Source organism: Lepus europaeus, chromosome 1 (genome assembly GCF_033115175.1).
Source record: "Lepus europaeus isolate LE1 chromosome 1, mLepTim1.pri, whole genome shotgun sequence".
Lineage (NCBI taxonomy): Eukaryota > Metazoa > Chordata > Mammalia > Lagomorpha > Leporidae > Lepus > Lepus europaeus.
In genome coordinates, this window is record NC_084827.1 from 37849968 (window position 1) to 37876411 (window position 26444).

The window sequence follows — 26444 nt, forward strand, 5'->3', positions numbered from 1 at the left end:
GGTTTTGGGAAGGTTGGCACACTGTTTTCTTCATGACAGCCAAAGCAAGGAAATGAAGCATCCTTCATGTCCATGGCCTCAGGGTAGAGTGAGAAAGGAAAGGCAAGAACCAGGTTCTACTCACATATTCCAGCATTTAGCAGCTGGATCAGAATTGCTCCATGATGATACGTTTTTAACAAAATCTTTCAAATGCTGAGTGTTAAGAGATAGAGAAGATAGTAATGATAATGATATGGGCCAGTAAGTGACAAGTATTTGTAACCTTCAACAAGGCTCTGGGAGATACTCTTGTTACCCAGAGCACTCAGGTGAGGAAACAGGCCAGAGAGAGTGAAGGACCACCCCCAGGTCCAGATCTGGCAGGAAGATGCTCAGTCTGAGTGGTGGCAGTGGCGAGGAAACTCTCTGATCGCACTACATATATTCCCGTACTTGTTTTCCAAATACCAATTACTTGAAGGAAAAAGGCATTGCCAACAAGAAAAGCTGTAGTATGCATGCATAAGAAATCCCTCAATTCGGAGTCCTTTAAATTTGGTTTTAACTGCATATTCATTCCCATTTGGTACCAATCTCATTTCTATTCTCTCATAGCTGGGGATTTTTAAAAAATTGCATATTTTACTTCTCTCTTTAAGCACAGTATCTTTAGGGCATTTTAAGCTATTTTCATATGCTTAGAATTTAGCATGCTATGTGCTTACTGAAATATTATTCTAATATGTAGAAATAGAGATGTGTCAGATTACCCAAATTTCTGATGAAGATGATTTGGTGAATTTCAAGGGTTAAAATTGTATTTTCTTTTCCTAGCATTTAAGTCTAAAGTTCCTGTTTTATATGTATAAATTATATAACATTCCAAAATTTGAAATGTAATATTTTAATGATCTGATTCTTGTGCAAGATACCTGGGCAGAAGGAATGTGGCTTTATATGAAAGACACAGAGAGAATTACATATATATATATATATATATATGTATATATGTATATATGTATATATAATAGGTTGGTGTTCAAGGAAAAGAAAATAACTGACAAGACTGAGATAAAACTCTGGCATGCAAAAGCGAGCTGTTGGCTGCGCAAGACACCCGAAAGAGATGTGCGCCTTACAATTTTTTTAGATCTAGCCAAGGAAAGAACTGTAATAAGTTTTCATCTTGAAATTCATTTGACATCCACACCAGCCGTGTGGCCTATGCAAGATCCTTGGTGTAGATGGCCTTCACTTTGTTAGATTAAAAAAAAAATGACAGAAACTCAAGAATGTAAAGGATGCACTAGTGACTGAAATTCTTGGCTAACACAGTTACTAGTATTTTATTTGGTTTTTATAATGCTAGCACTAGAAATTCTTACAATGCTTTAAGGATAAATAGGTTTTTTTTAAACTTCCCTTCTATTCTTGCAATGTTTCTTCCCCCAAATCCTGACACCCCCCCACAAAACCTTAAAAATCATAATTTTGCTAAGTGGCATTAAGTCGCTCATTGAATAGCTGTTCTATTATTTTCTAGTGTCTTCCCTTTCTCTTGGATTATTCTTATTTTCTTTAATGATAAAGTGGATCTTTTTTTCCCGCTCCTTTTGTGTGCTGCACGATTTCCAGCTTTCATGAAACCCACACAGCTGTGTTGTGGGCATTGGCCAGGTGCTCAGTCCACAGGAAACTGAAGAGATGGGGAGCCAGAAGTCTCAGTGATAAAGGGGTTACAGAATTGACAAGGACAAGGGCCTCTTAATATTTGCAGCACACTGGCTGCAGGAGTACGGCTTATCTCCTCATCAGAGTCCTTGTGTGCCTTGGCTTTGCCCATCCTCAGTGGGAGGTGGATTCTGGTGCCTGAGACGTGATTACAGAGATTAGATTTGGCCTCCCTGTTTTCCGATACCTTATTAATTTTTCATTTACATTGGGCTTAGATGAGATTCTATTAGCCAAATCCACTGAAAAGATTTCATTCATTTTAATATTTATGCACACTGTCAAGTCCTTAAAGTGGATTCTTTTTGTCTGTACACTTAATTGGATCAGTAGGTTGTTCTTCCTAACATTTTTCTTTTTTAGAGATTAGAGTTGAGGAATAAAATCAGTGACATCTGGCTCATCTCATCTGTTATATGGAACATTTTTAATGACTCCCTTGTTTACTATGGTATGAAACAAGCATTTTCTGTATAGATAAAACATAAGTTCAGTTTAGAATCAGACTTACAGTTTCGATCGAATCTAAGCCAAAAATAATTTAGATCTTCTAATATTCTGTTACTGTCCAAAAAATAAAAGGGAAGAAGAGGGTGACATTTAAAACATTAAAACTAGCTTGGAAATCCTTACTAGCTTGTTAAAGGAAGAGAGTAGAGTGTGTTAGAGTTTCTGCAATTGAAATGAACGCTTGAGAACCATTGTGCTATGGAGGAAGAGGCAATTTTGTGTATCAGATTTAAAGATTTTGGACAGCCATAGCTACAGATAAAATGAAAGTGTAGAATTAAATAGCATACGGACCTTGGGGATTTAGGGATCTTGACATACACTTATATGGGTGCTGTCTCTATAGTTCTCAGTGTGTGATGTTTGTAAAAACTTTCTAGGTTTTATTTTCATCATCTTAAAAGAAAGGCAATACCAGTATCCCACTTTAGTGTTATCCTAGAAATTAAATAAGATAATGCAAGGAAAATGATAATATCTGATGGCATGCAATAAGTGCTTAATAAATCTTACTTTATTTTTTAAGATTTATTTATTTATTTGAAAGTCAAGTTACAGAGAGAGGAGAGGCAGAGAGAGAGAGAGAGAGAGAGAGAGGTCTTCCATCCATTGGTTCACTTCCCAATTGGCCGCAACGGCTGGAGCTGCACCTATTTGAAGCCAGGAGCCAGGAGCCAGGAGCTTCTTGTGGATCTCCCACATGGGCGCAGGGGCCCAAGGACTTGAGCCATCTTCTACTGCCTTCCCAGGCCATAGCAGAGAGCTGGATGGGAAGTGGAGCAGCTGGGTCTTGAATCGGTGCCCATATGGGATGCCAGTGCTTCAGGCCAGGGCATTAACCTGCTGAGCCACAGCGCCAGCCCCTGACTTTATTTGTTAATAGGAGCAAGTTTAAATAACATGCTATGTTAAGAAATGTATTTTATGGGCTGACATTGTGGCATACTGAGCTAAGCTGTCACCTACAACACCAGCATCCCATATGGAAATGCCAGTTCGAGTCCCAGCTGCTCTGCTTCTGATCCAGTTCCCTGCTAATGCAATTGGGGAGGCAACAGAAGATGGCCCAGATACTTAGGTCTCTGCCATCCATGTGGAAAAACCAGCTTGAGCCATTTGGGGAAGTAAGGCAGCAGATGGATCTCTCCCTCCCTCCTTCTCACTCCACTCTCTCTGTCACTCTACCTTTTGAATGAATAAAATACATCTTTTAAAAAAAGAAAAAATTATTTGAGGGACAGAAACACAGACCAACATAGAGCTCCTATCTGTGGATTCACTTCCCAAATGCCTCCAGTGGCTGAGGCTGGGCTGGAATTGAAGTAGGAAGAAGGAACTCAATCCTGGTTTCCCACATGAGTGGCAGAATTCAGTTACTTGAGCTGCCACTGCTGTCTTCTGGGGCCTGTATTACCAGGGAGCTCCAGAGTCAGGCATTGAACCCAGGCACTCCAGTCTGGTACTTGGGTGTGTAACTGGTGTAACTGGTGTCTTCACCAAGCCAAATGTCCACCTCAGAGTGCTTTATTTTTATCCTTAATGCAAAATTAGAACAGAATGGTAGTACTCCTTGAATGGAAACAGCATTGTAAACATTGTAGTGAGTTCTCTGTATTACCTATTTAACTGTACAACACTAAGCATTGTTAAAATTAATGTTTATCTAGTCCTTTCCATTGCTATAATAGCAATAGTTCTTAACCAAAGGCTTGTCAAAAATTATTTTATACTTTGAGTAAATCATGAATTTGTTTTCTCTGTATCCTGGCATATATTAGAAAGATGTCATGAACGATGGAGTCTTGGTTATGCATAATGAATGCGCGCACACACACACACATACAATGGTAAAGAGATAATTAATTTGATTATGGTGATTAGTGCTTGATGTATGAGTTTATGTATATCAGAACATCCAGTTTTACACTTTAAATATACATGACTTTATAAGTCAGTGATATTTCAGTAAAGCTACTTAAAACAAAGAAAGCTGTAGTTGATATAAATACGCTGAAGGTTTTTCAGATATTCATATAGAGCCTTTCATGCATGCTAAGGCCCTGAACCTTGAATAAATAAGATGTATTTAAATCCTATACAGATTTTAAAAGGACACAATAGTGAAATATTTTCTTGATTGAAGTTTGTAGAAGAAAATTGGATTTAGAGATTGTCAGTAATTCTGTATTCCATGTCATAAACAAGAAATGAGAGTCATGTATTTTAGAATTAGCAGCAGACATAGGTGTGTCTTTTGTGCTATTACAAATTGGATTCCTCTTTCTTCCCTGGAGAAGCCAGACCGAACAAAAGGATACACTACAAGAGAAAAAACGCTGAACACCAAGGCCATGTTTTTGAAAGCTAAGTATATGAAGAATAGCATATGCTCAGCATTCTGTATCAATTATCAGTGAAATCCTGTTACGCCTTTCAGAATAGAGGCTTTAAGTCAAGGTTTGCTCTCTAAGCATTCACTGCTTTTAGTAGGCATGGCCTTGAACATCTATAAAAGACGTAATTTTGCAAAGTAGAATTTTATAACAGAGATACAGATCTTCATTTCTTAAAATTTGACAGAAAATGAGAGCTAATCTTAACTCTTGAAGTAGCCATACAATACTTAGCTAAATTGATTAGTAACTGACAGTAGGTTCTAGGCTAGACTTCTACAGTGAAAAAAAAAATGCACTCATGTATTTCTAATACCAGTTCACTCATGTACTTCTACTCATAGTTAAATCAGGAGACAGAAAGCTTATGTGAAGGTAAAACACTATTTTCTGTCAAGGGTGGGGAGGAAAAGAAAGGCTATATCAAGTACAACATAAAATATATGTTATAACACACTGTCATGTTATCTGCAATTGAGAATATAAAATAAAATTTATTTTTACTGATCACTTAATTTTTTTTTAACTTTTAGTTAATAAATATAAATTTCCAAAGTACAACTTCTGTATTATAGCAGCTTTTTCCCCCATAACCACCTTCCCACCCACAACCATCCCATCTTCCACTCCCTCTCCCATCCCATTTATATTAAGATGCATTTTCAATTATCTTTAATACAGAAGATCAATTTAGTATATGCTAAGTAAAGATTTCAACAGTTTGCACCCACACAGAAACACAAAGTATATAGTACTGTTTGAGTACTAGTTATACTGTTATTTCACATAGTACAACACATTAAGGACAGAAATCCTACAGGGGGAGTAAGTGCACAGTGACTCCTGTTGTTGATTTAACAGTTGACACTCTTATTTATGATGTCAGTAATCACCCGAGACTCTTGTCATGAGCTGCGAAGGCTATGGAAGCCTCTTGAGTTCGCCAGCTCCGACCTTATACAAGGCCATAGTCAAAGTGAAGCTCTCTCCTCCCTTCAGAGAAAGGTACCTCCTTCTTTGATGGCCTGTTCTTTCCACTGAGATCTCACTAACAGAGAGCTTTCATTTAGGTTTTGTTTTTTGTTGTTGTTGTTGTTGTTGTTTTTGTTTTTTGTTTTTTTGCCAGAATGTCTTGGCTTTCCATGCCTGAAATACTCTCACGGGCTTTTTAGCCAGATCTGAATGCCTTAAGGGCTGATTCTGAGGCCTGAGTGCTTTTTAGGAATCTGCCATTCCGAGTCTGCTGTGTATCCCGCTTCCCATGTTGGATTGTTCTCTCCTTTTTAATTCTATCAGTTAGTATTAGCAGATGCTAGTCTTGTTTGTGTGATCCCTTTGACACTTAATCCTATCATTATGATCAGTTATGAACTGAAACTGATCACTTTGACTAGTGAGATGGCATTGGTACATGCCACCTTGATGGGAGTGAATTGGAATCCTCTGGCACGTTTCTAACTCTACCATTTCACTTAAAATTATTATTTCAATTATGTGTATTTTTAGGGTAATGGGATAATTCAAAATATTTGTTCAATATATGATGATTAATCATATTAGTATTTCTACTTTCTCTCCACTTCTGCTAATGTGCCTTGGAGAGCAGCAGAGGATGGCCCAAATACTGGTACCCCTGCGACCGACATGGAACACCTGGGTTGGGGGGTTCCAGGCTGCTGACTTCAGCCTGGCTCAGCCTTGGCCAGTGGGGCCATATCAGGAGTGAACCAGCATATGGAAGATCTCTTTTTCTGTCCCTCTTTATTTCAAATAAGTAAAATATTTTGAAAAAATTTGTTAAAAATTATACGTACTTCTAGGATAAAGTACAGTATTTTAAGAAATATATATAATGTGTGGTGAGCAAATCAGGGTAAATTAGCATTTCTTTCTGATGTTTATGTTTGGAGCCTGTGAGCTCCTTTCTTTCAGTTCTTCAGAAAATGTATCACAGTATTTTTAGCCACAGTCACCCCACCATGCTGTGGATCCCTAGAACTTCTTACTTGTGTCTTATGTTGTTTCCAGACCCATTGCCAACTTCCCGTTGTCTCTCCTCTGCTCCTGCCCTTCCTAGCCTCTAGTAGTTGCTATTCTATGTTCAGACCAACTTTTTTTAGTTTCTACACATGAGAGAGAACATTGCAGGACCCATCTTTCTCAGTGTGGCTGCTTTCACTCAGTGTCACCTTCAATTCTATCAGTTTTGCTGCAGATGGCAGAGTGATATTCCACTATGTATATGTGTGTATGTTTACCACATTTTAAAAAATCCCTTCATCTGTTGCTGGACACCTTGTTGATTCCATATCTGGGCTAGTGTTAATCATCCTGCAATGAATGTGAGAGTTTGGGTAACTCTTTGATGAAATGGTTTTGTTTCTTTGGGTCATCCAGCGATAGGATGGCTGGATCATATGGCAGATCTATTTTGAGTTTTTTCGGGATCCTCCATACTGTTCTCTTTAATGGCTATACTAATTTGTATTCCTTCGCATTCAGATTCTGTTTTCTTTACATTCTCCCCAGCATTTGTCATTTTTTTTTTATAGGCATGCTTACCATGGTGAGGTAATATCTTACTGTGGTTTAGACTTGCATTTTGCTGATTATTAGTACTTTTGAGCATTTATTCATCTGTTTGTGGACATTTGCATTACTTCGTTGAGAAATATCTGTTCATACAGTTTGCCCACTTTTAAATGGGATTTTTTTTTTCCTGTTGAGTATTTGGGATCCTTGTATGTTCTTGGTAGTAATCAGATAAATGGTGTGAAATATTTTCTCCCATTCTACTGGTTGTCTCTTACCTCAATGAATGCTTTCTTTGCTACAATCCCATTTGCTACAATCCCATTTGTCTAATTTTAATTTTGTTGCCTGTGCTTTTAAGATTTTATAAACACAACATAATATTTAATAATATTGGGCCATACATAAAAAAAACAGAGCTCTCAATATTATTAAATATATCTATCCAAATAAAAGAATATTTTATTTTTGATCAAAAATATTTCAGGTGCTTTTTAAAAGAAGACCATTTATTCTGGAATTCTTGGATGAAACATAGTTTAGCTACTAATTTTATTAATATTTCTGCAGTTAAAATTCAGTCTTCATTTCTTGCTCTGTACATTAAAATAAAGATGGTGACATAAGGGATGATAGTTGCACTTTAAGGGCTTTGTAATACACAATGCCAGATGAAAACTGAAACTTTGGTAAGTCAGAGCTTGTCATTTATTTATCTTTTGCGTGTTGTGTCTTTATGTGAAAGAACAATGTAGTTTTATCATCCATCGTAATATTTGCTGAAAATAAGGAAATTTTTCAAGGAATTTGGTATTTTTTTTGTTCTATCATATTTGAAACCTTTTAATAACTATGATCTCAGGGCCAGTACTGTGGCATAGTGGGTAGAGCCACCACCTACAGTGCCAGCATCCTTTATGGGCACCGGTTCCAGTCCCGGCTGCTCCACTTCCACTCCAGCTCTCTGCTGTGGCCCCGAAAGCAGTGGAAGAAGGTCCAAGCCCTTGAGCTCCTGTATTCACATGTAAGACACGAAAGAAGCTCCTGGCTTCAGATATATGTAGCTTTGGCCATTGTGGCCAATTGGAGAGTGGGCCAGCAGATGGAAGACCTCTCTCTCTGCCTCTGCCTCTGCCTCTCTGTAACTCTGACTTTAAAATAAATAAATAAATCTTAAAAAACTAAAAAAAAAAAAAAAAAAAAAACTATGGTGTCAAAAAAAGTGAGGCCAAAAATGCTTGCTGAGGATAAAGAGGCACCCAGCTAACTACATGAACTCTATGGAATATAAAATAAAAGATCTGCCAAGAACAACCTTCAACAAGTGTAATGCACTTGGCTTGTTACCCAGTTATAGATAGACTTGTCACTTAAAAAAAGATCATACATAAACTCTGCTTACAAATTTAGAGATAGGGAAATGGGGAATGTAGGTTTATGAATGTAGTGAAAATGGTAAGGGCCACATTAAAATTTAGGAAATGACATGAAGTTGGTTTAGCCTGGCCAGTATTGTGCATTGGGTTTTTTGTTTGTTTGTTTGTTTTGCTCTTTTTTTATTTTTTATTTTATTTTTTATTTCATAAATGTGAATTTACAAAGTGCAACTTTTGTATTGTTGTGGCTCCCCCCCCCCAACCTCTCTCCCTCCCTCCCATGGCCCTCCCCTCTCCCTCTCCCATCCTGCCCTTTATCGAGTTTCATTTTCAATTACCTTCATATACTGAAGATCAATTTAGTATATACTAAGCAAGGGTTTCAACAGGCTGCATTGGTTTTGTTATTCCATCATCTGCAGATTACTCCATTATTTCAGTATTATTCATCCTGAGTATGCTATTAGCAAAGAGCAGGGAATTTTTGAACACTTTAGTTATTCTGAAGGAGCTGTTTAATTTCAAGAGATTAAGAAAAGGAAAGTCTATTTATTTCAGGATAATTCTGGATCAGAAAAATAACAAAGAGGGCCAAATAAAAAAGAGTCTAAAATAGTAGTCCTTCTTCCTTGATTGTTTGCTTTGGTGATTTACATATTCTCTTTTACAATTTTTAGTTGTTTTCCCTATGGTCTGAGGAAAAAAATGCCCTCATGCTGCAATTTTTCCTACAGTTTTGGTGTTTTAATGAATTTGAATGGCATAGTTAAATGAAGGATTCCTGTTTTAAAATTCTCTGATTAAAAACAAAGACACATACTCTCTCCATAATATAAATTTCTTGAAGTAGAATTGTGGATTTAAAGACTGTGTGCATTTTGATGGGAAGAGTCAAAGTGTCCTCTAAAGAGGCTGTACCAATTTTACATTCCATGGCAGGTCCTTTGAGTTTTGATGTCTGCTTTTGATATTCATATAAAGATTGTGATTAGTAGAATAATGATTGCATTGACAAGTCCATATAAATATATACTGAAATATGAAAGTACCTGTGTCCTCCCAGCATACTGCACGCTGAGTAGCATCAGGTTTATAAATCTTGCTCCAGTGGCAGGGGGAAAATACAGTTTCTTTGATTCTGAGTAAAATTTCAAATCAGTTCAAGTCTCTCGTCAGTAACTTCTTTCTGTACTCAATTCATCTGTAGATGGACACATTTTGAGAAAAATATTTTGAAATCTGCCTTCATAATGGCTTCTCTGAAAAAGAGAGACCACAATGATAGAACTCTCTCAGGGATTCCCCTCAGTGCATAGAAGTATAGTTCCCAGTCGGTGTATCAGTGCCTAATACTTAGTAGTTGTTAAGCTAGCAAATAAAAACAAGGAAAAATTAGCAGCCTTGGAAACAAATTAAACTTTATTACAAATAATTAGATGTCAGTTGTTACTTAATATGTGTTCGAGTCAAGGAAATTGAAGAGATAGAATAGAATAGGGATTAATGATGTCTTATCTTGGTCATAAATAAACATCATTATTTGTTCAGTAGAACATTACTATAAAACTCATGAATGTTTAAAGAAAAGGACAATGTCGCTGTTTTTCTATGATGTTTTCTATAGCAGTATAAATATTCATGACAGTGCATATCAGTTCAGGTTATCTGTGTGAATGTAAAATTTCATATAACTGGCCACTTAGTGTTCATTGGATCATGCTTTTGAATATGAATTTTCTGCTATCTGAGATGCACAATGGATCTGACCCAGCTCATGAATATTCACACGCACGCAACTGATCTTTCTGAAAGTGATCACATCCATAAAGATGAATATCTTGGTAGTTCTTCAATAATGAGAACCGCATCAAGATGCTGGTCCCAGAACAGTTCCCCAGTCTCCTTGTTTTCACTATTTCTCTTTTTTGATTTTTTTTTGTCAGTGGTACAAAGTTTGAAATATAAACACCTAATGCTGTGCATGATTTAGCCATGGTTGCATTTGTTTACTCTATCTGTTATAGGTGCACAGAAAAGAGTAGAACCAAGATAAGCAGCGTTTCCAGTTCTAAGCACATTTCCCCTGTTCCAGTTCTGCCAGTTTCTCACATGCAGTGCTGCCCAAGCTGTTGGAATGATGATACCTATAAAGGATAAAGGATAAAGGAAAAGGAGAGAGAGAGAGAGAAGGAGAAAGGGAAGGAGGGAGGGAGGGGGAGAGGAGACATGGTTTCTGTGTCATTTTTTTCAGAAAGTTTCATGTATTTATTTATTTGAAAAGCAGAACAAAAGAGATTGAGAGAGAGAGAGAGATTTTCCATCTGCTGGTTCACTGCTCACATGCCCGCAAATGCCAAAACTGGGTAAAGGTAAAGCCAAGAGCCCAGAATTCAATCCAAGTCTCCCACATGCGCTGTGGGACCCAAGTACCAGCACCATCAGAAAGAATAGCATTCAGGACTTGAAACTGACACTCTTGTGCTAATTCCTGCATCCCAAACATCAGCTTAATCACTATGCCACAAGCCCACCCCTCTGACTGCTTTTTGAGTAAAGGGAAAATTATTTTCTAAGCCAACTACATATCTCATATGTTAGACTTAGGATTCTGTGATCATGGAGTCCCGTAATTAAAATCATATATAATTTTAACCCTTGTAGAATATCTCATATCATTATTGCTTCTTTTTCCTGGTAATGAATAATATACATTTGCAAAAACTGTCCAGTATCAGTGGGTACTTTTAATTAGATATCAAAATCAGCTACCTGGTGCTTATTAGCACCCTGCTTTAATTATGAATTAGGAAAATAAAATAATAAAATGATTATAAAATAAGAAAGTAAAATAAAAACCACTGTTTATAAAGACAGATAGTTCCTCTTTGTATCACTCATGTTGTCAAGTCCTGGAATGAATTTTGCCTCTTATCAAACTATGTGCATTTTTTGTTGTTGTATAAGCTTAGCTAATAAGTGATACTCAATGGTAAAGCATTTATTTATTTTTAACTCTGGCAACATACCAGTTTATGTTTGAGTACCCTAGGGGAGCAGCAATACTTGGGAGCTGTCATCTTTCAACTGTGCCCTAAGGTGATCTGTGGGTCTCCTCAGCACTGCCACTGAGGATGAGGAGGAGGAAGAAGACCAACCGCCCCCTGCTCGGTTGGATGTGTCCTAGTGGTTCTCAGCCTAGGCAGTTTTCCCTGCAGAGGCCATTTGACACAAATCTGGAGACATTTTTGATTGTCACTACTGACGAGATGGCACTGGTACATGTTGGTTAGAGGCCAGAGATGGTGCTCAACTTCCCATAATGCATGACAAAAACACTATCCAGCCAAAAATGTCATAGGCATATAAAATTCTGTTAGAAGAAAGAATCCCTGCTCTACAGTCTTTTGAGAACCACTGTATGAGAGGACTTTCACAGATAAAGCAATGAAAAATGTATGCTATTATTTTGTAAATAGATGAAGACAGATTCAGTAATTAATTATACGTTTGGATTCATTGATTCTTCTGTCTTCTTTCTGTTAGCGACAATCGTGTTAAATGAACTCAACTGGACAAGTGCCTTAGATGACGTTTTCAAAAAAAATCGAGAGGAAGACCCTTCACTGTTGTGGCAGGTGTTTGGCAGTGCCACTGGCCTGGCCCGGTATTACCCAGGTAAGTGCTCAGCGATTCCGCAGCCATCCAGTGAGACCTAAGTACCAGCTTCCATGTTCCCTGAGAATCCTGTCACCTTCTCCTGTGTTTTAAGATATGATTATTTCGCACAACTTTCCTGAGGCACAGATATCCCTTCCTACATGGCTCCGTATTGACCAAAATCACTCTAAACTGAAACCCCTAAGTAGCAGCTGGACTGGTTGGTACCTGGAATTAAGCCAGGAGGCAGTGACTCCATGAACAGGTCTCCTTAGGAGTGCATTTGGAGCAGGAAGTCACCATGGATCCTATAACTGTTCTGAGATGCAGGCCCAGCTGCCTAACCTGAGTCCAACTGTGCTTCACATTAGAGGACTGGATAGAGTTTTTAGAAACTGATTGAAACATTTCTCTTCAGGTTTTAAAGGTGCTTGAAATTTATAACAAAAGTACTCATGGTTTTCTTTAGTCAGCACATATGGATTTGTTAAAATGAGTAAGACAGGAAAGAAAAGGAAATCACAAGGAAAATAGAGCTTTCTTGTGTGCGTCATGTTGTATTAATTCTGGGGGCATTCACTGATCGTATATATATTCAGTGAAGAAGAATGTATTTTATAAATTAATAATTTTAAAAGCTTTCAGTAAAGTTCCTATATAGGAGGATGCAGAGAAATACATAGTAACTTCTAAAACACAAATGAAAAATTAATCACATGTACATCCTGAGAACCTATTGAAAACACTTAAGTGGAAAGTCTGTTGGCGTTTTTAACTTCTCCATGTTTTAGAACAAGTTGACCAACACAAAATGCACTTTAAGGCATGACTTAAGTTATGAGTTATATAGTAGATAGTTAGGCATTAAATGCCCACAATATAAATTAAAACAGGAGAGTTCTTGAAGCTTGATTTTTTTTAAACACGTGTAACAAGTTGAACTGTTCAAAATAAAAAGCCACAGCTGTAAAAATGGATGAAATGAATATTAGAAGGGGGCTTAGTATTCAAAGACCAATGAATAAAACTATCTGGTCATCATCTGGGTGAATAGTTCTTAAATTAAGTAAAGACCATAAAACTAGATGGTAGCAAATGCCAGATTGAGATATGCAGTGAAGTATTATTTGTAGAAATCCAGTGTTCCAGGAAAGTCCAAATTTATATTAAATATTGAAAAAACAACTGAGTTATAATACATCAATATTAATATCTGAAATGGGGAACTATCCCATATTACATGTTATAGCAGTGAGATTTTTCCCTTATATAAATACATTTGCAACAAAAGGGTACAACTGGAGATCTATATGCTGAATGAAATAAGCCAGACCTGGAAGGACAAATATCACATTTTCTCTTATTTACGGAAGTGAAATGAGACAGAGTAGTTAGTCATAAATATTGCCTAACTGAATGATACCATGTAAATGACAATATACTCTTCCACCTTAAAAAAAAAATATGGAGAAGAGGGAAGAATGAGGACTCTTGTGGTACTAGTAATGTTTTGTTCTTTATTTGGGTGTTAGTTATGTGTTTGTTCAGAGCATCAAAAATTATTTATCTGTACACTTATACGAATTGCTTGGTATGTATACTGTATTTCCATAATATTAAAAATTATTCACTATAATACCCTCACATTACTTCATTAACATGTTAAATTTTTAAAAATTGTTTTACTTATTTGAAGGGCAGAATAACAGAGTGACAGAGAGAAAGGGAGAGGGAAAAAGAGAGTGATCTTCCATCTGCTGGTTCACTCTCCAAATGCCCTCAACAGCCACGAGTGGGCCAGGCGGAAGCCTGGAGGCAGGAACTCAATCTGGATCTCCCACATGGGTGGCAGGGACCCAAGTTCTTGAGCCATCATCTGATGCTTTCCCAGGTGCATTAGAAGGGAGCTGAATCAGAAACAGAGCAGCTAGGAGTTGAACCAGCTCTGTCTGTAATATCAGATGCCAGTGTCACAAGTGGGGGCTTAACCCTTCACACCAGAATGCTGTTCCCAGTGTTAAATTTTATGTATCAGGAAACTAAATATTTTGATATATATGATAAGACAAAGGAGAAAAGCAACATTATCCATGTATATAATAAAAGTGTATCAGGTCTTATAAAACATATGAGTGCAGTTATAAATTGTAGGAACTAGACACCTTATATCCTATCCAGTAATACAGCAAAGAGAAGTTAATACAACAAAGAGAAGACAGTTAGCAGTGGCTCAGGATTTTAAGTCTTTCAAGACGTAGTACCTTGAGGCAGGTATTGTGACATGGTGTTCAGCCCCAGCAAGGAACACCTGTGTCTGAGATCCTGGGCTGACTCTGCCTTCCACTCCAGCTCCCTACTGATTGCACAGCCAGGATGGCAAGAGGCGATGGCTCAAGTACTTGGGTTTCTGCCGCTCCTGTCGCAGGCCTGAATGGGCTCCCTGGCTCCTGGTTTCAGCCCGGCCCAGGCCCATGTTACAGGCATTTGGGGAATGAACCAGCAAATGAAAGATCTCTGCCTGTCTTCTGTCGCTCTGCCTTTCAGACAAATAAAAAGGAATAAACAGTGGAAAATATATTACTTCATCACAAAACTCAGCATGAACAGTTAAACGAATATGTAATAGCAAATTAGGATAAGGATGAGAAACCAGAGCCCAGGACCTGAGAGAAATTGATGATGCAGGAAAAGAAAAATAGAGAAGAGTTCCAGAAGAGACAGGAAGAGGGGAGGGAGGACACATGGGCCCGGCAGGAAAGGCATGCTGTGGTACACCCGCCTTTTAAATGTGGGTCTTCTACAAGTTTTACTAAGTAACTTTCAGCTGACTAGTGAATCATCTTCTGAACTTCCCTTCCTGTTAAGTGCAAAGTCACATACGGCAGCTCTAATTTTTCTCAAGTGTACTGACATATGTTCACCTCAACTTGGAAAAGATCTTGAGATATTTAATTTCCCTGAACGCAGGCGGTCCTGCTCTGAGCACGAGCTGTGGGAGCAACCCTGCCCTGACCCACGATGCCCTAGTTTCCAGTAAGTTTAGCAAGGCACATGCAGGGACTGGAGAACTGTGACTGAGCTCATTTCCCTGCTGGAGGAGGTTCTTTAAAGACGGCTTACTTGATTAGGAAGGACTGCACTGAATGCAGTTGTGGTTTCAGGAGACCCATTGCTGAGTTCTTCTTTGCGACAGTGATGTTACCATAGATCCAGTCTCTTTCAAGAAGCCATTAAGACGCTGTTATCATCTTAAAACTGAACCACTGTGTGTTTCCTTTTATGCCAAGGCCTATTTTGAATACACTGGACACTTTCACCAAATATAAAGAGTTTTTTAAAATCATAGGACTTCTTTCTTAATTCTTCTTAAATTGAAAGAAAGCAGAGAAGAGGGGAGGAGAAAGTTCTTCCATGTACTGGTTCATTCTTCAAATGCTGGCAATGGTTGGGGCTTAACCAGACAAAAGCCAGGAGGAACTGTGACTCAAACACAGGCACTCCAATCTGGGGTCACAGTCATCCCAGCCAGTGTCTTGACTGCTATGTCAAATGCCTGTCCCAAATAATATGACTTCAAAAAAATTTCTCAGTTGACTGCATTTCCTGTCTGATTTTAGCCTTTTGATGCAAGTCTAAATAAGATAAAGTGCCTCTTTGGTCCTGCTTATTATCTGTTAAATCAAAGATTTTAAATTTTTGTTCCTGCTTATTATCTGTTAAGTCAAAGATTTTAAATCACAATCTTTAAATATTGTTAATCATCATAACCAAGACTGGAAACAGAAAATATGAGGGTACTTCCAAAGGCTCATGAAGAATGGAATTAAAAGAGAAATTTATTTTGGTGTGAAATATCTTAAAATCCGTATTTCCAAGAGGTCTTCCAAAAAGTCTATGGAAAATGCATATTGTGGGAAAAAAGTATGCATGATTTTCAAAATTGCACCAAAATAAATATATTTTAATTCCTTTTTCTTAAGTTTTTGATGTACCCTCACATGTTCCCTCCTTTTAGTACATTGGATTTTTCACATGTAAGACTCTGCTTTTAGGCTAGCATCTCACCGCTTACCCATGGGATCAGAGTAGGTCTACTAAACTTCTTAAGTCCTACCCATCAGATCCAAAAAACGGAAACACCAGTTGCTCCTCCATTTACCTGCTACAGGTTATTTTGAACAATGAGATAATATGTTGGAAAGTACTTTGGAAATGCAAAACAGTAAGCATTGCTACAACTGTGCATACCCACTAGATGAATTTTGCCTATGTCTAGTTTTCTCTTCATCAGTGGCATTAAAGAACATAATTGGAGTTACAATCAGCTGACAAGCAAGCTAAAGTAGAAATGTAGAAGATCTTAAGATGTTACACTATAATACCAGGCAGTAATATCACAAATTGGAGTTGGGCAGAACAGGTTGGTTTTAGCTTATAGCACAGTTCACTTCTCTAAATTTGCCAGAAAAAGTAAAGGGGCCAACCTAAAGGTAGTTTTCAGATGAACGGTAAAGAACTTTTTAATGTAAATATGACTCATGCAATATTTTGGGTATACTTTTACGAAATAAGTATTTGCTTCATGTATTTTATTTTTACTTTTTTCAACTTTATTTATTTATTTGAAAGGCAGTTAGAGAGAGGGAGAGACTGATGGAGATTTTCCATCCACTGGTCCACTCCCCAAATGACCACAACAGTTTGGGCTGGCCCAGGCTGAAGATAGCAGCCAGGAGCTTCTTCTGGGTCTCCCACATAGGTGGCAGGAACCCACACGTAGGCCATCTTCTGCTGCTTTGCCAGGTGCATGAGCAGAGAGCTAGATCAGAAGTGGTGCTGCTGGAACGTGAACTGGAGCCCATATGGGATGCTGGCGTAGGCAGCAGCTTAACCTACTATTTCATAAGGCCTGCCCCATGCTTTATTTATTCTTTCTTTTTTATTTTCTTTTTTATTTATTCTTTCTTTTTTAAAAATTTATTTGAAAAGCAGAGAGAGAGGGAGACCTCCTATCTGCTATTTCATTCCCCAGATGCCTGCAACAGCCAGAACTGGGCCTGGGACTTAGTCCAGATCTCCCATCCTATTATTTGAGCCATCACTACTGCCTCCCTGGGTGTGTATGAGCAGGAAGCTGGAATCCAGATCAGAAGTGGGACTCCAACCCAGGCACTCCACTATGGGATGTAAGCATCTCAAGAGGTGTCTGAAACGCTGTGCCAAATGCCTGTCCCTATTAATTTTCTTCTTTTCTGAATCTCTAAACCCCTTTTCTCAGGCTCTCCATTTCTTCCTTTATAATATGGGGGAATCTGCTTCCCTATTACTTCATGGAATCCTGAAGATCAAACAAAATCCTAAAGATCAAACATTCATCCAATAGAATTATATAATATTTTTTAATTCTGTAAGCTACCTATTTTTATTTTTCTTAAGAGAATTCTGGCCACAGAGGCATTGAAAATGAGATATTGTGCAGAAACAAGACTCTTCTGATTCACAACAGAGTCTAAAAACGTTCCTGTTCATTGTTGAGATGCTGCTTCAGCAGGGCCACACAAGCAGTTAAATTCCGGAGCCAGGCAGCCAGGACATAAATCCCACCTCCACCACTGGTGGTGGCCGTGACCTTTAGAAACTCTGGCTGTTGTCAGCTGTGAAGCAAAGAGGATAATAATGGTTAAAATGTCGCATTGCTAAAAGAAGAAAAAGCCCTAGGTATATTTCTTAGTGTATTGCCCAGATGTGGAGCAAAGGCAGAGGTGGTCACCCACCCTCAGGATATTCATGTTTAAGATCCTTTAGAAGATGTGGAAACATCAGCTTCCAAGACAGAAGTCTCTAGAGCTGACATAATATAAAGGCACTGTCCAGAGATGGTTCTGCAGAGTAGCTGGCTTGATAACCCAGGGAGATTTGAACTCTGCCACCTGTCTCTGGGCCTGTCTTCTTCCTTTGGTTGATGTGGATGGCAGTAAGCTGTGGAAATCATTCCTGCCTGACCTTTTGCCTCTCCTTCTTTCTTTCGCGCTCTCTCTCTTCTTCATCTGCTTCTTCCCTTCTTCCTTTGCAATTTGGAGGCGAGATGGGCTCTGTGTTATAATAAATGAACACTGCTATGGGTGGAGTTCTTGATTCATATAAGCCACTTCTATCAGCTGCATTTTATACTTTGGTCAGGTCATGCTCTGTCTCCATACCCATTTCTTCACCAGTAACACGAGGTGATGAATAGGATGATTTGCAAGGTGGGCCCCAATGTCATCGCCTTAGGTGTCTAGCCCTGTAGCATTTGCAAAGTCTACAGTCTGTGTTGTGCAGGGTAGATGTAGTGATTTGCCTTTGTCATTCAGTCATAGGTAAAGCTGAAACCCAAGTTGATCTCCTGGTTGTACACAGAATAGTGATGACCCGAGGCTGGGAAAGCAATGGGAGGAGATAATGTGGAGATTGGCCAACAGTTACAAAATCATGGTTAGCTAGGATGCATAAGTTCTGGTGTTCCATATAGTATAGTAGGGTGAATGTAGTTAACAATGTAGTAATGTATATTTCAATATAAATAATAACATATGATTCTGAATGTTCTCACTACTAAGTGATGATAAATGTTTAAGATGATGTGTATACTGTGTACCAAAATTTGATCATCACATAATGTACACATGTATCAAAACATCACACTATACCCCTAAATATGAGAAATCTTTAATAAGTTCATGGAAAATGCATATTATAAAAAACTGTGCTAGTTTAAGCATTTCAGTTTTTATACCAAAATAATCTTATCTTTTAATTCCATTTTCTAAAAACTTTGTGAAGTCTCTTCTTATGTACAATTAAAAGCAAAATAAGGGACAGACATTCGACCTTTTGGTTAAAATACCACTTGGGATGTCTGCATCCCATATTGTGCATGCCCAGTTCCAACTTCCTGCTAATGCAAATGCTGGGAGGTAGCAGACAATGGCCCAAGTACTTGGGTCTCTGCCACCTTGTGGGAGATCTGGATTGAGTTCCTGGATCCAGGCTTTGACCAGTCCAGCCATGGCTGTTGTGGGCATTTGGGAATGAATCAGCAGATAGAAGATCTCTGTATCTTTCTGCTTCTCAAATAAATAAATACAATTTTATGAAAACAAAACAAAACTCAAAAGTTGAAGGAGCTGGTGTTAGCAGTCGGTTAAACTGCAGCCTGCGACACTGGCATCCCATGCAAGTTTTGGTTCTAGTCCCCACTACCCCACTTCCAATCCAACTCGCTGCTAATACACCTGGGAAAGCAGTGTAAGATGGCCAGGTAGTTGGGGTCTTTCCACCCATGTGGAGACCTAGATAGGGTTCCAGGCTCCTGGCATCTGTCTGATCCAGCCTTACCTGTTGCAACCATTTGACAGGTAAACCAACAGATGGAAGATCAATCTCAATCAATCTTTCTCTCTCTGCCACTCAAATAAATAAATAAATCTTAAAAAAACAACAACAAAAAAAAAACCACTTCGGGCTGGCGCTGTGGCGCAACAGGTTAAAACCTTGGCCTGAAGCGCCGGCATCCCATATGTGCGCTGCTTCTTGTCCTGGCTGCTCCACTTCTGATCCAGCTCTCTGCTATGACCTGGGAAAGCAATAGAAGATGGTCCAACCCTTGGGCCCCTGCACCCACAAGGGAGACCCGGAAGAAGTCCTGGCTCCTGGCTTCGGATCGGCGCAGCTCTGGCCGTTGCGGCCATTTAGGGAGTGAACCAGTGGATGGAAGACCTCTCTCTCTGTCTCTACCTCTCTCTGTAACTCTGCCTTTCAAATAAAAAAATAAATCTTTAAAAAAAAGAAAAACAAAAGTTGGAACCCATGTCTCATTCATCATTCAGTATGTGCCTTGTTTGAAAATCAGGTTAAGAGCTCTTTCCTTTAGAAGTTCTTAAGTGATTTATGTAAATTAACATTAAAGCTATTAAAACTGTTTTCAATCCCTGACAACTTTGTGAATTCTTATGCGTCATAAAAACTGTAGGGACAGACTGCTCATTTCCCTATTAGCATCTCCTGAAATTGTAACAATTCCTGCAGTCATTGAGACTGTAATTAAGACTCAGCCACTCATCGAAATGCCAAGCTAGGCAGCACTTACTCTTTTTAGATAATTGGTTGCATTTACACACATGCACACACACACACACAAAAGAGAAAAAGTAAAAACCGACTTCATCTCCAGATGACATTTACCAGATGTCTTATTAACCATTTGGTCTTTCCTTTCCCTGCTTTATTTGCTCATTTCAAAACCATAGTACTATAAAAATGGGAACCAGTGCATGTAGCATTAGTGTTGAAAAGACCTTGGTGGGGACATTTCCGTATTACTGTATGTGCTAGAATTATACTGGAATAAAATAAGACCCTGTGTACAAAATTTATAGGGTGACTTTTTCCCCATCTGAGTAGCCAGTTGTTAGTAAATTGTGCAATGCTTTTTGAAAAATAGCTTGAGGATATTTTAGTCAAATAGCAGAGAGGATAGGGTCCAAAACTCTTTCTAGTTGAGTAATGAAGGAGGCTTGAAGAAGTAAATACCGAATAAATTAGATAGACTAGAGTGATAGATTTCTTACAGAATTTTAGAAAAAGTAATTATGCACTAGAGTCATGGGAGAGTTTGATGAACTTTTTTTTTTAAAAAAAGATTTATTTATTAGAAAGAGTTACACAGAGAGAGAGAGAGAGGAAGAGGGAGAGAGGGGGAGAGAGAGAGATCTGTTGGTTCACTCCCCAGATGACCAGCACTGTGCCAGGCCTAAGCCAGGAGCTTCTTCCAGGTCTCCCTGTGTGGGTGACAGGGGCCCAAGTACTTGGCCATTTTGTGCTGCTTTTACCAGGCCATTAGCAGGGAGGTGGATCAGAAGCAGAGCAGCCAGTGTGCCCATGTGGGATGCAGCAGTGGCTTTACCTGCTGTGTTACAGTGCTGGCCTCTGATGAACTTTTGATTGAAAATAAGTCAAGAGGAAAAGCAGAGACAGGCATTGTGGTATAACTGGTTAAGCCACTGTCTCGGACACTGAAATCCCACATGGAGTGCATGGTTTGAATCCCTGCTACCTTGCTTCCCATCCAGCTTCCTGCTCATGAGCATCCTGGGAGAGAGCAGATAAAGGCTCAGGTACTTGGGCCCCACTTGAGGGAGATTACAGTGGAGCTCCGAGCTCCTGGCTTTGACTTGGCCCAACCCTGGCTCTTATGGCCATTTGGGAAGTGAACCAGCAGATGGCAAATCTTCCTGTCTCAGTGTCTCCGTCTCACTCTGCCTTTCAAAATAAATACATATTTTTTTAAAGCATGAAAGGCAAAATTCTTCTGGAAGGAATGAGGGCACAAAGCAAAAAACAAACGAAAAGATCTAGTGAATCCAGTTAATCTCATAAAGAGTAATATCAAACAAAGAGATTTGGTAATACAAATTATGTGGCCTTGAAGAGAAGAATGGTTTGGGATTTGTTATGTAGGCAAAACAACACAAACATTTTGAGCAGTTGAATACAATGGTTAAGGCAGAGTTTATTCTCTTTGCAAGGAGAAAGATTTAGGAAAGCTGGACCAGAAGGCATTGCTATAATATTGGTCAGGTGACATTTTAAAGAGGTGAACAAAGGACCAGATAGGAATTTTAAAAGGAGAATCCTTAAATAGAAAAGAAGAGGATATTAGAGGCTTAAAAAATAATAAATGGAGTTAGTAACTGACAGTATAAGTTGACTATGATTTTTAGTTTGCATGGATTTGAAAAGGTTGGAGCTAATTACTATGTTGACATATAAGAAGTATTTTTATTATGTGTGGCATAGCACAAGCAGTTATGCAGCCACCTGCAATGCCAGCATCCCATTTGGGCGTTGGTTCAAAGTCTTGGCTTCTCCATTTCCAGTACAGCTCCCTGCTAATGCACCTGGGAAGGCATCAGAAGATGGTCCAAATAATTGTGCCCTTGCCATCCATGTGGAACCCAGATAAAACTCCAGCCACCTAGTTTCGGCCTGGCTGTGGCTGTTGTGGCCATCAGGGGGGGTGAACCAGCAGAGCTCTTTCTTCTCTCTCTCTCTCTCTCTCTGAACCAGCAGATCTCTCTTTTTTCTCTCTCTCTGCCTTTCAAACAAATTAATAAATTGTTTTTTAAAAAGTATTTTTATTAGGGCTATCACTGTGGTACAGCAGGTTAAGCCGCCATCTATAGCACCAGCATTTCATATGGGCACTGGTTAGAGTCCTGGCTACTCCACTTCCAATCCAGCTCCCTGCTAATGAGCCCAGGAAAGCAGCAGAAGAAGGCCCAAGTACTTGGATATGTACATTTGTGTGGGAGACCTGGAAGAAGCTCCTGGCTCCTGGCTTTGGATAGGTCCAGCTCTGGCTGTTGCAGCCATTTGGGGAGTGAACCAGCTGATGGAAGATTCTCTCTGTCTCTCCCTCTCTATTTCTGTAATTGAGCCTTTGAAATAAAGAAATAAACCTTTAAAAAATTTTATTTTGTAAATAAAGTGATTAATTTAGAGTGATAAAGTTTAGGGCACTCACAGGGTAGTGCAAATACCTATACTTACACCCAAGCAGTGGGTTTCCACTGTGAATTATGTGACTTATGATAGAGGATCCAGCAATTATGTTGTGTTTAGGAGACATATATTACATATACAAAATAATGACATGCTTTTGAAGTTATCCCATCATCCCCATTTGTGGAGGTGATTCTATAACCTCATCTTTTGTTGTCTTTTGTAGAACCTCATTCTTTTCAAAATATATCTTATTTTTCACAGGTAATAGTTGTAACAGTTGCTCACTTTAGATCCTGCTCTGGAATCAACCACCCTTAAATAGATGAAATGATTTCTTTCTTTGCTCACAGAGCAGTTAAATAGGATGCTAATGTGGAAGTTGAGAGGTGCATATAATGACTGGAGATAGAACCACGTGTAAAATACGTGAATAAATGTTGCTAAGAAATATGAATGTTTTAGAACTTTTTATCTTTTTCTGTTCCTTATTCCTCTATCAATTACTACCCTTATCTTGTGTCACTCATTTTTAGATGCCTAAAACTATCATTAGTTTTACTAAGAAAAGAAAATGTTATTGATTTAAAAGGCTTTGTCACATAGTCTTTTTAGAACTTTTTCATATATGGCAAATATAAGCTTGTTAGAGAAATATATCATTGTTGCCAGCATTGTGGCATGCTGGGTTAAGCTGTCGTGTGCAATAGTGGCATCCCATTTCAGAGCAGTCTCAGCTGCTCTGCTTTTGATCCAACTCCCTGCTAATGCACTGGGAAATCAGTGGAAGTCAGCCCAAATACTCAGGTCCCTGTCATGGTGGGAGACCCAAATGGAGCTCTAGGCTCCTGGCTTCAGCCTGGCCCAGCTGTGGCTGTTGTGGCCTTTTGAGGAGTAGACAAATGAATAGAAAATCTTTCTCCCTCTCTCTCCTTCTTTCTCTTTCAAATAAATAGGAAAAAAAAATTAAAAAGAATAAAGGAATAGGGGGCCAGCATTGTGGCATAGTGGGTTAAACTGCCGCCTGTGACATCAGCATCCCATATAGGAGCCCGTTGGAGTCCTGGCTGCCCTCCTTCCAATCCAGATCTCTGCTGATGGTCTGGGAAAAGCAGCAGAAGATGACCCAAGTGTTTGGGCCCCTGCCAGCCTTGTGAGAGATCTGGAAGAAGCTCCTAATTCCTGGCTTTGGCCTGGCCCAGTCCCAGCTATTACGGTCATCTGGGGAGTGTACCAGTGGATGAAAAATCAATCAATATCTCTCTCTCCCCCCTCCCCTCTCCCCCTCTCTCCTCCCCAACTCCCCAATCCCCACTCCCTGGTCTGTGGGACTCTTTCAAATAAATGAATTAATCTTTAAAAAAAAAAAAGTAAAGAAATTAACCATTAATACCAATTTAAAGGCAACTCCTGACTCATAAAATCAAGAAGATTTTAGAAACATAATTCTTGGGACCGGTGCTGTGGCTCAGTGGGTTAACACCCTGGCCTGAAGCACCAGTATCCCATATGGGCACCAGTTCGAGACTCGGCTGTTCCACTTCCTATCCAGCTCTCTGCTTTGGCCTGGGAAAGCAGTAGAAGATGACCCAAGACCTTGGGCCCCTGCACACACATGGGAGACCCAGAAGAAGCTCTTGGCTCCTGGCTTCAGATCGGCACAGCTCCGGCTTTTGTGGCCAGTTGGGGAGTGATCCAGTGGATGGAAGACCTCTCTCTCTCTCTCTCTCTGTCTCTCTCTCTCTGTCTCTGTGTTTCTCTCTGTCTCTCTCTCTGTCTCTGTCTCTGCCTCTCCTCTCTCTATGTAACTCTGACTTTCAAATAAATAAATAAATCTTTTTTAAAAAAGAAACATAATTCTTGTACAAACATAATTTTTTAAAAAAAATTTTAGAAGCCTATATTATAATTGCTGTGTAAATGGAAATTTGGCTTACAAAAATAGGGAGTTATTTCTTGGTCACAGTTCACATTTTCTGTAGGTGACATATGTTTGAGACTTTCAGATAAACCCTACCCATCTATACTTCATAAAACATACTGTGCTCATAATTATTTCTGAAACACCAGATGACTCACATATGGGCCATGAGCATGATTAAATCTTTGTGTGCCATGTAACATTATTGAATATTCCACTTAACCACACAACTTGTCTTTGTTGTCTAATACTCTTGATAATAGAGAAATATCCATTTATGTTATGTGAAAATGTTTTGGGTGGTTTACATGGCATCTGTAGAATTATCAGCAAATGACTTCACAAGAGGTTTTTTTATTTTAAAACTTATGGTGGTTTATCCTCAGCTGTAATGCTGCTTTCTGCCTATGAGTTTCCATCCTTTGTTCACGTGTGAGAAGTTAGAGAAGACTTCAGGAGATTGGACAGTGGAGACATCGAAGCCACCTGCCGGCCAAGGCAATGCCATCATCTGAACATAGAGTCCCATTACTCAGAAACAAAGTTAAAATGTAAAGATTATTTGCTTAAGTCAAGAAAGTCAGGCTGGGCACAGGATAGAAGACTGGTGAGACGCAGGCAGAGCTCCCACTTCTGAAAGAACTGCCGTGTTCTGAGGGTTCATTGCTAGGAAGAGTGCGTTCTCTGGTGAAATAGACAAACTGGCATTGCCGGAGTGACGTCTGGCTCCCTGACTGTGCCTTTCACCTCTGAATAGTCTACTCAGCCTGCCTACGGGGCTTTGTCTCTCCCCTCACAGGTTAGCTTTCCTCATACACTCCTGTGTTGCCACTGCCTCCTTTCAGTTGTTTGACTTTTTTTAATTTTGATCATCTCCAGATCTGCCTTTTTCTTCTCATGTTCTCATGTGGTTTGTTTGTAGCACCCCTAACATTCAACATAAAATGCAGACACAGCCTCCCACATGAAGACTTGGTTGAAAGGAATCTTTCCCTTTTTAAACGAATGTTTATGTATTTATCTGATAGGCAGGGTTGACAGAGAAAGAGCTATCTTCCATCCTCTAGTTCACTCCCCAAATACCCACAACATCCAGGGCTTGGCCAGGCCAAAGCCAGGATCAGGAACTCCAGCTGAGTCTCTCACCGCATGGTTGACAGGAGCCCAAGTGTTTGTGCCTCCTCTGCTGCCTTCCATGTGCAGTAGAGGGGAGCTGTACGTAAGGTGTGCAGTAGCCAGGACTCCAACCAGTGCTCCCACGTGGGATGCTGGCATCACAAGTGGCCACTTAGCCTGCTGCGCTACCGCGCTGGTCCCTGTAGTTCTCATAAATGGTCATTATCACTTTTACTGATGGCATTCGGGAATGAGACGCTCACATTTTGTGCTGTTTCTCTTCTCTTCCCAAAACTCTTATCAGAAGGCTAGAGACATCTAAGGAGAGCAGCATTTCACTTTTGCAGGAATGTTAGAAGCTCTAAGTTCATTTCAAAACGTAGCTTTCCCTATGCATGATTACTGCACGGATTATTCAGGGAATTTCAGTGTTGTTTATTTATTGTTCTTTACACTGCTTGATCTCCGATAATTCTGAGATATAAATAAGATACCACTTAAATGCCACCATGGGACTTTACATTTTAGCTAGCAATATCACAGAATAAATTATACTTTTTAATTTTACTGTTATAGAAGTATCTTCATTTAATAAAAACAAGGGATATTACATAATAGGAAATATCTCTGCAAACTTCTATGCAAACATCATTAATAATTTTAATATAAACAATCTGAAATTAT

General features: G+C 39.1%; 1 protein-coding gene across 2 annotated transcripts in view; it reads left to right on the forward strand.

The window, feature by feature from the left end:
- The window catches only part of CACNA2D1 (calcium voltage-gated channel auxiliary subunit alpha2delta 1), a 521978-nt gene that overhangs the window by 382649 nt on the left and 112885 nt on the right, over positions 1–26444 (forward strand). For both annotated transcript variants that reach the window (XM_062209404.1, XM_062209489.1), the window contains exon 7: positions 12068–12199. In XM_062209404.1, coding sequence (XP_062065388.1) covers positions 12068–12199 — 132 coding nt within the window. The remainder of the gene's footprint in view (positions 1–12067; positions 12200–26444) is intronic.